The sequence below is a fragment of the Falco punctatus genome, assembly GCF_963210335.1.
Source record: "Falco punctatus genome assembly, chromosome: 3".
In the NCBI taxonomy this organism is placed as follows: Eukaryota; Metazoa; Chordata; class Aves; order Falconiformes; family Falconidae; genus Falco; species Falco punctatus.
In genome coordinates, this window is record NC_137582.1 from 108,796,138 (window position 1) to 108,809,130 (window position 12,993).

Consider the following 12,993-nt stretch of genomic DNA (forward strand, 5'->3'; position numbering starts at 1 on the left):
AAGTCTTCATCAATGTCTGTAACCCAGAGTAAGGCAGTGGCCGTGCACAGCCCAGTGCCTCCCAAGCTTTCTGCCCTGCACATAGACCATTTGGTGGCCCAGGTGGTCCAGCCTGCAGACACACCAGTGAGAGACCTTTCCAGAAGGTCAGTGTTGAAACCATGTGGATTTGATGAACTGAATCAGTTTTCAGCAAACATTTACATTTTGCTGGCTAGCCAAATTTGGAGAAAACAGCAACTCCACTTACATGACTATCTACTTCTGCAGAGACTACTGACCATTAGAACGTGGTTTCAAGATGTTCATGTTTTCATGTTGCAGCATGACTTCCCAAGGAAAAGGACTCGAGTGTCCTTTTCTCCATTATTATGGCCAGCCAAGCATGGAGGAATGTGGGAGGGAGGTTTGCCAAAACTGGTGGAGACATGAGCTGAGGATACCCTTGTGTCTGATGAAGGCACCTGGCAAGGACTTGGAAGACATTGTGAGGGCTGGGCTAAGGAATTGGGAGAGGTGGCACTTAAGGGACACACTGAGCATGTCCATGAAAAAACAGATTTCACTAGCTGGACCACCTGCAGGGGTTGGGTTGTGGTGCGGGTGTGATGTCCCAATTTGGTCCAAGTTCTTCTTTGCTATCCTTCAGAATTTATGAACCCTCTTCTGTTGTATGAACACAGCCTTTAGTGTGCCAAAATCATCCCCAGGGCCCTGGGGTTCTAACACAGATGTACTGAAATAACCAGAATTGCCAGCTGAATTTCAGCAAAATGGAAGCAAATAAGAACAAAAAAAGCCAAAAAAAAAAAAAAATGTAGTTGGGCTGTTGCGTGAACGGGTTCTGTTTCATCGGTAGACTGAAACTCTGGAATTAGGCACCAAATAGAAAGAAACCTTCCTGGTTACCAGGCAGAGAGCACCACAGCACTTACAGATGGCTTTAATGCTTGCCACTTTCTTAGGCAGGGTTTCTAAAACTAACTGCAACCAACCACAAATCTTTCACCAGAGGCATCAAAGCCCCAGCTAGCCCCAAGGGATTTCAAAAACCACCACAAATGGATTTCAGCTGCCTGCTTTCTCTGCAGAGCTTGCTAAAACTCTGCCACCGAGGGATGTTTTTAGTGGATGCAAGGCAATTCAGAACAAACTTGAAACCATCTGGACTTTCAGAGGCCTTTCTTAGGCAGAAATTTGTTTGCAGCGTGCTTGTCTCCATCACCAATACACCATACGTCCAAGAGGAACGTGGAGCCTGAAAGTGCTCTCGAGTGGCTGGAGAACTGTCTGATGCCGGCCTGAAATCTCCGTTTGTTCCATGTTGGGGTTTCAGAGACCCTGGTGGGGGTCTTGGTTCTCACAGCATGTTCTCACACACATGCAGTGTGATGGTGTGGAAATGAATTCTGCAGATCCCGAGCGACAGACAGTCTGGAGACAAGACAGAGCCTGCAGAACAGAGCAGTTCTGCAGAAACAGCACAGACTACAAGTGGGTCCACAAAGCAACAAACTCTATAAAAAGCAACATCATCTGAAAATAAGATCTAGTTCAATAGCAACTGATTGTTGTCGAACTACTGAGACTTTTCCTTGTGCTTTGGGACTAGAAGCCTGGGCACTTACTCTACAGTCATCTGAGATACTACGTCAAAGGTGGTGAAGCCAGCACTGGCAAAGCTCTCCTTGTACTGGCTCATCTTGATGGCATCCAGCCATTCATCCACAGTGTTGAAGCTGGTATAATCTGGGATTGTGCGGTCGAGGAGGGGGAGGTTCATCCTGAAACACAGAAAGGGGGAATGAGCAGAGCAAACGGCAGCAAGCACGTGTATTTCTGCACCCTCCATCAGCCAGAGGGACCTGGACCAGCATCATTCACAGTGCCTGCACCGCACCGTGTTAAGAAGTGTCCCCCAGAAAGCACTCTGTTCAACTGAGGAAGGATTATGTATAAAGCATCACAGAAGTCTTTCTGGATCGGTTTGTAGGAGCCATCAAAGGCGACGGGACGCAGCTCTCAAATCCTGGCTGCATAAGGGGAGAAAATGCATTCTCATCATGGGACCAGTGCTTCCCCCAAGCTGGTGTGTTCCCACCCCGTCCAGGAAACATCGTACTGCCTGATAAGGTTTCATCTGCCTCCACTGCCTGCCAGATTGGGCTACCAAAGCAACACGCCCACCCAGCAATCATGTGCACGTGAAACCACGATGCTCCTCTAACTGCGCAGAGTACACCGTCCAGCTCGGTGAGCCGTCTGGGTTCACCAGATCTAACCTGCCCAAGGACAGGGACCAGGGTGACCTTGACATCCCGTAATGCCCTTCCTACAAAGGACCAAACAACACAGGCCAAACTGCCTCTCTAGCTAGCCTAGAGAGATGCCAGGATGGTGCCCAGCAGGACACGAAGGACAGCCGATCTGCAAACAGAAGCGAAAGGACAAGAGGAAGACAGAGATACATACCCAGAGGAGAGAGGTGCCATGGCTTTCAGGCTGTTAGGATTTCGGATCATTTTATCTAAGGTGTTGACAATTTGCCCAAATTTGGGTCTATGGTTTCGGTCCTTCTGCCAACAGTCAAGCATGAGCTGGTGTAGGGCATTTGGACAATCCATAGGGGGTGGCAGCCGATAGTCCTGTTCAATAGCATTTATCACCTGCAAGAGGAGTCAAAGAGATCAATACAGTTGCAATAAAACCTATTGAATCCGTAACGTTCCTTTCCTTGGATCCTGAGGGTGGGCGGGCCAGCCATTCTGCACTGGGGCTGCTCTGCCTACCCTTAGTGCTGCCCACCACCTCGGCCACCACCACATGCTCCTCTTGAACTCCCAACCCTCTGCCTGTCACCTTGTCCTGTGATGAGCCATGCCCATCCGTTTCCTGACCTAGGGAAAGAGAGCACGTGTGAGCCTGCAGCTCCAGGCACCAGAAAGGTGACTCAGAGATAAGGGTTCATGTTTTCGGACAGGGACACAGCACAACAACACAGCTTACTGGGAGGAGAACATCCTCATCTGGTGAAGGATCTGCTTGTGATTTCCAGCCCGAGGAAGCTGCCCTCATGTTTTCCTTCCTCCAGTTCTACTCCTGCCAACCACCCAGCCCTTCCAGGAGCCAGAGCTGTGCCACAGGACAGGGTTGGGTGTGCTGAGCCAGCAGTAAGGGCTGCATCTCCCCATGATCTTCTACATATGCAGACCAAAGGACGCAGCAGTGGGGACCAAGACCTTGGTCAGCAGAGCCCGGCACAGGAGAGCTTTGCTATGGCATGTGGAGCAGGGTTGAAGCTCACCTTGCCTAAGCCATGCTGCAGCTCTGTGGGCCCACGCAAGATGGCTTTGGCTGCTGCCCATTTGGACTTAGGGCACGACACAACCTGGGACAACGTCTGGTCTTGCAACATTCAGTGTAAACAGCACGTGCACCAGGGCTAGAGGGTCTTCTTCAAGGCGAACCCCATTTCCCTGTCACTCTGCACATGGAGCCCTCCATCCCCATCTGGGTGATCAAGGAGGACGAAGCTGCACAGCTTTGTCCAGGGGCATATGTTTCTCTGACAGAGGTATGGGACAGGCAGTCTTCTCCTACCTTCTTGGCCTTGTACGTCCTACGGTCATACACATAGCAAGGGCACTGAAAGGCGAGCAGAAGGAGCCTTGGATACTATAAACAGGCTTGTGCATGGCCACAAAACCCAGAAGAGAGGATAAAAAACAGAACTAAGGGATACTGCAGGAACTGAAAACCAGGGTGGCATTTGGAAATGACCAACTCTCCAGAGAGATGATGAAGGGGAGGAAGATTGACAGAACCTCCCTCAGGGATCCAGAGGAAGGACCTCGATGTCCCTGGCTCTTCTCCATGTGATCCGTGTGATAATCCACGTGATCAAGTCTACCATAGCTTTGGCCAGCCACGTCTTGTGTACTTCCAATGACAGAAATGTGTCTGCTGAGCTACCCCAGGGCTGCGCCACTCTCCTGGGGAAGGAGTAGCGATCCCCACACAGCGGCGTGATGTTGAGCAGGAAGGCTACATGGTGAAAATTGAGGACACTGCAGCTGGGATTGGGAAAGCAGCAGGGAAGGGTTGGTAGAGAGAAGGCACTGGAGGTGCTGTGGCAGCAGAAGGCTGCTGCTGCGAGGAAGGGTAGGGACAGATCCCTGCCAAGCAATCCAGGGCATGAGGTGGGGCATCTGGCAGGGCTGAAGACAGACTGTGGCTTCAGGCGGAGAATGGATTTGGAGGGTGCTCCAGACACCGATGTGCATGGCCAAGGTGCTGGAGATGCTGACCTGAGACAGATGGGGGCTGGCACCGCTGCTGTCAAAACGTGCCAGAGGGAAGTTCTCCCTCCCTTCTGCCCCCCTGGCTGGATATGACGGTGCCCCACTGGGCTTGTGAAGGTCCGACTTGAAGCATTGTCGGTGTGCTTTGTGCAGCTCTTGGCTCCTGTTCAGGGATTCCCCCAAGAGGTGCAAGCTGTCCCCTCTCCCAGCGCTCTGGATGGCAGATGTATCCGAGGCAGAGGGGAGGGGAAGCATGGCGGGGAGCAGGGCTGGGGAGGGTCATCACTCAAGCATCAAACACTCGCCTCCGGCATGGACCAAACGGTTTCCCAACAAGCCACCCGCCTCGCTGCCATCAGACACATCCCCTGAGGGGGCACATGCTGCGCCCCCCGCCTCCTCTCCCGCCCCAGCCTCCCCAGGCGCTCACACCCCGGGGTCAGGAGGCTAATCTGCAGGGAATATCAGCCACGCGCTCACCCGCAGGGAGGACCAGCTGCAGTTAAGTGGCGACAGCTTCAGGGGCACCATGGCCTGCAGCAGCAGAAGGGGAAGAAGAGGCTGGGGACAGGCGCCACGTAGCAGGCTGTGCCAAGGAGACGGGCATGGGCTCTGCCATCCCCACCGGCTGAAGCAGTGCTGCTGCAGAGCAGGGGTCGCAGCAAGAGGAACCACTGAGAGAAGGAAGCCAGGGGGAGGAGGAGAAGGGAGAGGGATGGCAGAGCGCTACGCGTGCAGAGGGATGCTGAGGCAGGGAGAAGGGCAGTGACACCTGGCTGCAGGAAATCCTTGAAACTGTGGGCGATAAAAGCCTTAACAGGAGGAGAATTGTCCTTTCTGAGAAGGGCATACCCCTAACTCCTTCCCCTTTGGCTCAAAGATTTGATGCAAAGATTTTTCTGGTATGCCAGGGCCTGAGGCAAGGCTGTGAACAGCCGAAGGTGCAAAGATATCATCTATCCATTCCAGGTGTGAGGAACTACCTTGAGTAACTCTCCCACCAAGCACGAGTGAGGAAATTGTCCCACTCCGAAGAAACCTGACGTGGTTTCTTCAGATGGGGTTATACTGACTTGAAAACAGTTGTCTGACTTGCCATCGGGGTGGGCGGAGTGGTACAAGTCAGGTGGGAGCTGGCGCTCACTCTCTCCCTGTGAGGCAGGGGTTTTTCAGGAGCCCACAGGATGATGGAGATGGAGGTGACAGTCTGAAGGCTTCCAGCGGACTGCCCAGAGGCAGCTCTGAAACAAGCTGGAAGCCAGGCAGATGCTGTAGCATGCAGGTTTGCAAGAGTCAGGCTTGCAGCAGGCGGGAAGACAAGCCTTCTGCAAACCAAGGGACCTCCCGGGAAATCCTGAGGGTTCACAAGGTGGAGACCGCATCAAGAAGGGCAGCTCTTCAGAGAGACAACGTCACAAGAGACCTACGACGCTCACAGCAAAGGGGTCTTCTGGACACCCGTAGCATGCTGCACAGCACTCATTGTCGCTGGATGGGTGGGCTTTGACCACCCAGGTATCAGGAGGTAGAGGGAGCATGGCATTGCTGTGGTGGAGTGGACTGCAGCCACGGGTCACCCTTGCACGGGGGCAAGGGCTCACGGAAACTTGCCTGGGTCCCAGGGAGCAAGGAGTGCACATAACAGTTCCACCTGAATTAGAGAAGAGTCATCAAGTATTTAAAATTAAGCATGTCCTGAAATACTTTGTGGGTTTGGATTCTAGCTGCGTACAAGATGCTTGACTTCTTACACATCACAGGGCAAGCTTGCCAGGGCAGGTTTAACGACTATCTAGTGGCGGATGTCCTTGACCATGACAGGGGGGTTGGACTCGGTGATCTTTAAAGGTTCCCTCAAACTCAAACCATTTTACAACTCTATGTGTCTAGAACAGACTTCCACCAAATGCCTGTGGTCTCCTGCAGATGAAGATCTTCTTGCTGCTCCAGGAGCTCTCAGGTCCGTGGCAGCATTTTATTTTCCACCTGCCTGCTCCCTTTGCTCCTGGACGTGCCTACCACCCTCAAGATGCTCACGATAACCCTGTCCTACCCGCAGCGGGTGCTGAACAGTCCCAAACTTCTGCCACAACCGCACAATGGGACCAAAAGCCAAAGTTATCCCCATTACTTCTTCCAAAGGTGTTGACCTTGGACACATCTCCCACGACAGGGAAGGCTCTGGACATGCCACAGGCTGGGTCTAGCTGTAGCCATGCTTTGGCTTTGCAATGCTCCCAATTTCAGTGTTTCTTCTCCTTGTTTCTTAACAACTCACATCTTGATTGGTCATGTCCCAGTAAGGCCGCTCGCCATACGACATCACCTCCCACATGACTATTCCGTAGCTCCACACATCGCTGGCCGATGTGAATTTTCGGTACTGAATTGCCTCAGGTGCTGTCCACCGTATCGGGATCTTCCCACCCTGCAGGAAAAAACAGAGAGGCCAGTAAGAGGAAAAGAAAGAATGACTGAAACCAGTGACGGAGCAGGGGGGCAGGCTGCCCAGGGAGGCTGTGGGGTCTCCTTCTCCGGAGACATCCAAACCCGCCTGGATGGATCCTGTGCAGCCTGCTCGGGGGGAACCTGCTCCAGCAGGGGCTGGACACGGTGATCCCATGATCCCAGAGGTGCCTTCCAGCCCCACCGTGCCGAGATTCTGTGATCTTCTTTAGTATGGCATGCATGGACACTGGTGAGAAATGGGATGGACTGGGTGGGCGCTGGGGTCTCCATCATCCTGCTGGGCAAGAGCAGCTCTGGAGAAATCAGAATGACTTTCTACCCCTGCAGAGGAGTTCTGCACCGAAGGGGACAGGAGTAGTGCACCCAGCACGGGGCCACCGGGACTGCCACAGTCTGCTTAAGCCCTTGCAGCCTCCTGATTTTCCACCAGGCTCTTTGGACTCGAAGCATTCACAACTCAGGGGACCTTCTGAAGGGAAAATCTTCCCCTGTGCTGAAAAATAAGCAAAAGTGCCTGCATTTTGTGGCTGTGAGAAGATTACGGAACATTATACTTTGTCAATGAATAATTACCGTGTCTTATTAAGGGTCTCCTAGGACTTATTAGGACTCAGACCCTACACATGCTAGAATAATGAAAACAAGATAATGTTCCTTAATCTTCTCACAGCCACAAACCTCAGACAAAATATTTTGTTTTCCACAGGAGGGGGAGACCAAGTACTCCACACCAAACATGACAGCCTCTCCATCAGGCATACTCTTAACAGAGCTCCTGACAAGCAATGGATTGAAAAAGTGGATAAAAAAGAAGTCCTGAAGTAGAAATTACAGACTGGGTATGTTTGGAGGATCATTGTGGGAACTCACTTCTGCCAGACCCTCTCTGGTGATCTGAGCCAGAGCTTCACCACCCTGTTGGAGAAGGAGATTTTCCTTCGGTCCAGCATGAACCTCCCAAGCCATATCTTGTGGCTGTTCCCATCCACGAACACAAGGTTTCTGGGGTAATTAGAATAAAAAACACTCCTGCATCTTGGGACATTTGAGGATGGTGCAGTTTGAAGAGGAAGACATCATTACTCCAGGTACTTTGTTATAGTGGGTGCACATATTCTATCATTATAGATTATATGTGTCCTGCCACAGTGCCCACAGTTTAAGAAGAATAAATGAGAGATGACAGAGAGAAAAGCTACAGGCACAGTAACAGGAATAGAAAACAGCAGCAAACACCAGAAGCTCCCACGTATTTAGCTTAACAAAGGGAGAGTTAATTGCATGTAAGTATCATGTCATGAAAAATGAATGTTGCTAGTGCTTCTAAAAGCTATAGCATGACTATATAAGACTGAAAGGTTGATGTTTGAAGCTACACAAGTTCAGATGAGAATGAAAGTGCACATTTTTAGGTGTTTGTTAGGTAATTCACTAAGAGCTATGCCAGACATCTCTTCACTGGCAGCTTGGAAAGATCTGGGAGAGATGGTTTCCTACAGCTCATGCCCCAGCTCTATCAACACTTATTTCCAAGATGTCCTGTCACAGCCATTGTATGCAGGCATCGATCCTCTAGCATCACTGCAGAGGGTTTCTGTATGCCTTTGCGAACAGTGGTATTTACGAGAAGTCCTGGCTGCAATCTCACTGAACAACAACAAAATCTTCAAATTATCCTTTGGTCCTGGCGCACGTTCTGTAGCCTAAGCCAGGCCCCGAGTCCTCGGTGGGACTTGTGTCACTGGCACCATGGGGATCCTGTCAAGCTGTTCTGTGATCAGGAAACCATTTCTGGGAATGTTTCTCTAATTCCGACAGACTATCTAGATCAGTATCTGGAACTGCAGGGTTTCACCCAGCACGCATCCACTCTTCCTTCACTCCATCGTCGCTGGGGCTGAGCCTGTGACGTGACATGAAAAAGGATCACAGCCTCCCAGACAGCAGGGCAGATTGGACAGGGATGGTGAAAAAAAGAAACCCCAGACCTGCTGCCCTGGCAACGGATCTGCAAGGGCAGCATCTCAGAGGACCCCCAGCTGGTCCATGCTGGGGGGGTATAATGCAGCATTCCAACTAGAGGCTTTATCAGGGACATGTATGTGTTTGCAGACGTGGTTGGAAGAAGGTTCGGTTATCCACAGGGATGTCCATAGGGCCCATCAACAGCCACTGGCCCACTGGACAGGACCTTGCAAAAAACCCCTCCCTTGGTTCATTTAATTGGTCTTTCCCATCCAGCAGCACCTCATTTCCATCGTTAGCACCCTGAAAAAGTGTTCCCATGTCCAGGGGGGATCTCGGATCCTTCACCACCCATCCCTCCCCCTCTGGATGAGCAGCTTTACCAGTGCACTGGTGTAGGTGGGATCAGAGGTGTCGTCCTCCAGAAAACGGGAGAGGCCAAAGTCGGACACTTTGCAGACCAGGTTGCTGTTCACCAGGATGTTGCGGGCAGCCAGGTCCCGGTGCACGTAGTTCATATCGGCCAGGTACTTCATGCCTGCCGCGATGCCCCGCAACATGCCCACCAGCTGGATCACCGTGAACTGCCCGTCATTTTGCTGAGGGGAAGAGAAGGGAAAGAGTCCACATGAGAGGAGCAAATTCACGGCCCGCCATGGTCAGGCAAAGGGCTAGTAGACTCCTTTGACATCGTGTGCCAAGACACAGCCACGCCACAAGTTCCCTCTCAGAGCAAGAGGGTGGGCAGTGGGGAGCTCGCAGGGGCTGGCAGTCACCGTCACACAGCCTGTGGACCTCACCACGATGGCTGCTGTCATCCCAACAATCCCCAACCTGGCACAGGAGGGGTCGGAAGGGGCGATCTATTCCTATTTAAGCAGGTTCTCTCCCTTCAACACAGTGAAGGACCCATTTCAACCTCCGACCTGTAAATACTTAGACAAGAGCAGCTGGAGGTGAAGTCCCGCTGTGGGAAAGCTATGCCAGACTGTCCCTCCACGTCCAGAGAGGCAGAGCGGGGACAGGCACATGTGGGGATGCCTACAGGTAGGCACAGCCCAACACACATCACAGCTGACAGCCTTGGTGCCACCTCTGTTCCCAAGACACAGACCTCCGGGACGTGCAGCAGCTGCCCCAGTGGCAGGCGATGCCGGGCAGTGAAGGGCACTGTTACACTGGCATGAGAAGGGAACCTTCCCCTCCAGTCCTTCCCTGGCCCAACACAATCTTGAGCTGCATGATCCTGGGATCTCATACCCGCAAGAAGGAGTCCAGTGAGCCATTCTCCATGAACTCCGTAATGATCATGACTGGGGAACTCTTGGTCACCACCCCCTCCAGGTGGATGACGTTGGGGTGGTCGAACTGTCCCATGATGCTGGCTTCGCTCAGAAAGTCCCGTCTCTGCTTCTCTGTGTAACCAGACTTCAGGGTCTTGATGGCCACGAAGATCTCTCTTTTGCCGGGAAGCTTGAGATGCCCACTGCACACCTCACCGAACTCCCCTGTGAACAGAGGGAAACAGGGATAGGGCTCGTCAGTTCTCCCCGTGAGACTCTGCTCCCAGGGGCTCCAGCCATGCCCACCCTGCACGCCCCCGAGCTGACCACCCCCCATCTGATCTGTGCCCCCTCCCTCTGCACCAAAGACCTCCCTTCAGGTGGACTCATCATCGGTAAGAAGCACTGGACATGGGACTATAAGCAGAGGGGAACTTCAGGTCTCCAGCACTGGATGCACTTGCTCCTCCAGCACTGGACCATCTTGCTCCTCCTAGCCCAGGCTGGAGCTGGTGACACTGGTCTTCCCAGTATGCGTAAGGCTAGATCTCCACCAGAGCCTGAGACCACAAAGAAGCACAAAGGACTGCCGAGGGCCAGCCAGACATTCACAGTTCACCTACCTGCCCCGATCACCTGCTCGATTTTGACACAAGAGATATCGATTTCTTTCGCAAATTCCCGGACAGCTTCATTGGGATCTTCGTAGGTGAAGGGATCAATATAGATCTTCATCCCTGGAGTCACTGCATAAATGTGAAGGAGAGGGTCAGACAGAGAGATGCAAATGGAATGACCGATGGCTGGCATCAAGGAAAAGAGAAACTTATTTGTGTGAGGGTCTTCTTTACCTCAGCAGGTCGCGTAATCAAGGGCACGAAGCAGACATAGCAAAGCAGTCTGAGAAAGAACATGCAGAGCCATGTTTGCACAGGACTGTTATAGCTGGGCTATAACGAATATTGGCCCACAAGCCATTGCTGGGGCAGTGGAGGGCTACATCGTTAGCCAGGATTGCGAACTGTGACCACAGAGACCCACCCACCCTCTGCCGCGGGATTCAGCTTCAGCAGATCCAGAGGAAAAGCAAGCGAAGCGTTTGCTCTTGGGAGACGGCGCGATGCCACCCCATGCTCACCATGCTGTGACACCGTGAAGGGCCGTTTGTTGAGACTGCAGCTCTGCCCCTCTGCATAGCCCCGCACACCATCCCACCAGAGGCATGGGGAAGTGGAGGAGGGAACCTGGGCTCAGCTCTCAGGAGATGGTCAGGGGGTGCCTTGGGATGTAAACTGAGGCACACGCTACACTGGTTCTCCACACGGAGCTCTGTCAGGGAGGCAGCTCCAGGCACTTGGTATTACTGACACAGCCACCCAGGCAGACTGACTCCTTCACAGGGGCATCTGTGACCTTCCCTGGGACAGTGCAAGCAGGAGAGACTGTTCAGTCTGCCCCCTGTTCTCCTGACAGGTAACCCTGCATGAGGCTGGGTTCCCTCTTGGCAGCCTCAACACAGGCCAAGAAAACTGTAGGGATCACTGGGGAAATCACAGGAGCCAAGCTGCTCCTGCGAGGAAGACCAGAAGGCACAGCGATACGCTCATGTGAAAGGCAACGGCCATGGGACCTGGTGAGGTTGGACTGCTGTGGAAGGCCATGGGACCTGGTGAGGTTGGACTGCTATGACAGGTCATGGCCATGGGACCTGGTGAGTTTGGACTGCTGCGACAGGCAATGGGACCTGGTGAGGTTGGACAGCCGCAAAAGGCCATGGCCATGGGACCTGGTGAGGTTGGACGGCTGTGAAAGACCATGGCCATAGGACCTGGTGAGGTTGGATAGCTGTGACAGGCCATGGCCATGGGACCTGGGTGAGGCTGGACTGCTGATGCCACGTCACGTGCTATCTACACCATGGGTCAGCTCTTAGCTGCTGCCCATGCAGTTCTCCCCTTTTTATACTCGTTTTTCTGGCCTCTGGCTTGCTCCAGCTTTGGGGGTATTTGGAGAGCAGATCTCACAGCTCACTAAATAAGGAGCCTGACAGACCCAGAGACACAACTCCCATCTCTACATCTAGGATGCTGGTAGGAGTCGGGGGAGTTGCTGCGATGCTCACCAGCTCCCTGCACCTCGGCAAGTTGCTAACCATGAGCTGTAGCCTCTCCACAGCAATCACTGCTGGGGAACCACGCAGGGGCTGTGCCTTGGACTGGCACAGTGACAACGTGGCTACAAAGCACCCCGGGCCCGTGATCACTTCATCTGCATCTGGTGGCATCAAGCCTGTGAAGACACAGCTATTAATGCCAGCCCAGCCTGAAGCTGTCATGTTACGCACCACACCCCAGGAGAAAGCGTGAACGTATGTTTACACACGCGGCACAGACTGACAAACAACTGAGAGCTGCATTTACATAATCTTTCTTGAAGAGTGTCGTTTTTCTGGGTAATTTCTAGCTATGCAGCCAGCACGCTGCTGCTCTGGCACGGAGCTGCTGTTCAGGGCTCTGCCTGTTGGGAAATGCTTCCCAGGGAAATACAGAAGCAACAGTGAGTCCCTGTGCTGAAACACTACGAGGTTTTTCCAGGTCTGTACGGGAACAAGGTTATAAAAAGGATAGAAATCCTGAAGCTGCAAGTATAACACGGGGTAAGTAACAACGGAGGTTTGAACAAAGCAGGATTACAGCGACAAGTCTCCAGTGAAGGAGGAGAAGGGCATTTCAGAGGGCATGCAGCCCGGCGTTAATGAGGGGAAGGAGGATGCACCAGGGTGAGGCAGGGTGAGCAGCGAGGGTGCGAGCAGGAATGCTGGGTGTGAGGGAGCACCCTGCAGTACACAGGGATGTTGGAACGAGGGTGACTGCAAGACAGGGCATGTCACGTATTGTATTATATACCTAGATAGATAGATAATATCTACCAGGATTGTGGGAGCATTGGGATGGGCTCTAGCAAAGGCATCATGA

General features: G+C 52.8%; 1 protein-coding gene across 4 annotated transcripts in view; it reads right to left on the reverse strand.

Annotated features, from left to right (window-relative positions):
• Positions 1-12,993, reverse strand: part of EPHB2 (EPH receptor B2) — a 145,078-nt gene that overhangs the window by 2,646 nt on the left and 129,439 nt on the right. For all 4 annotated transcript variants that reach the window (XM_080379604.1, XM_080379602.1, XM_080379603.1 and 1 more), the window contains exons 10-15: positions 10,642-10,764; positions 9,996-10,243; positions 9,119-9,334; positions 6,580-6,729; positions 2,473-2,666; positions 1,629-1,784 (exon numbers count right to left, since the gene is read on the reverse strand). In XM_080379604.1, coding sequence (XP_080235730.1) covers positions 1,629-1,784; positions 2,473-2,666; positions 6,580-6,729; positions 9,119-9,334; positions 9,996-10,243; positions 10,642-10,764 — 1,087 coding nt within the window. The remainder of the gene's footprint in view (positions 1-1,628; positions 1,785-2,472; positions 2,667-6,579; positions 6,730-9,118; positions 9,335-9,995; positions 10,244-10,641; positions 10,765-12,993) is intronic.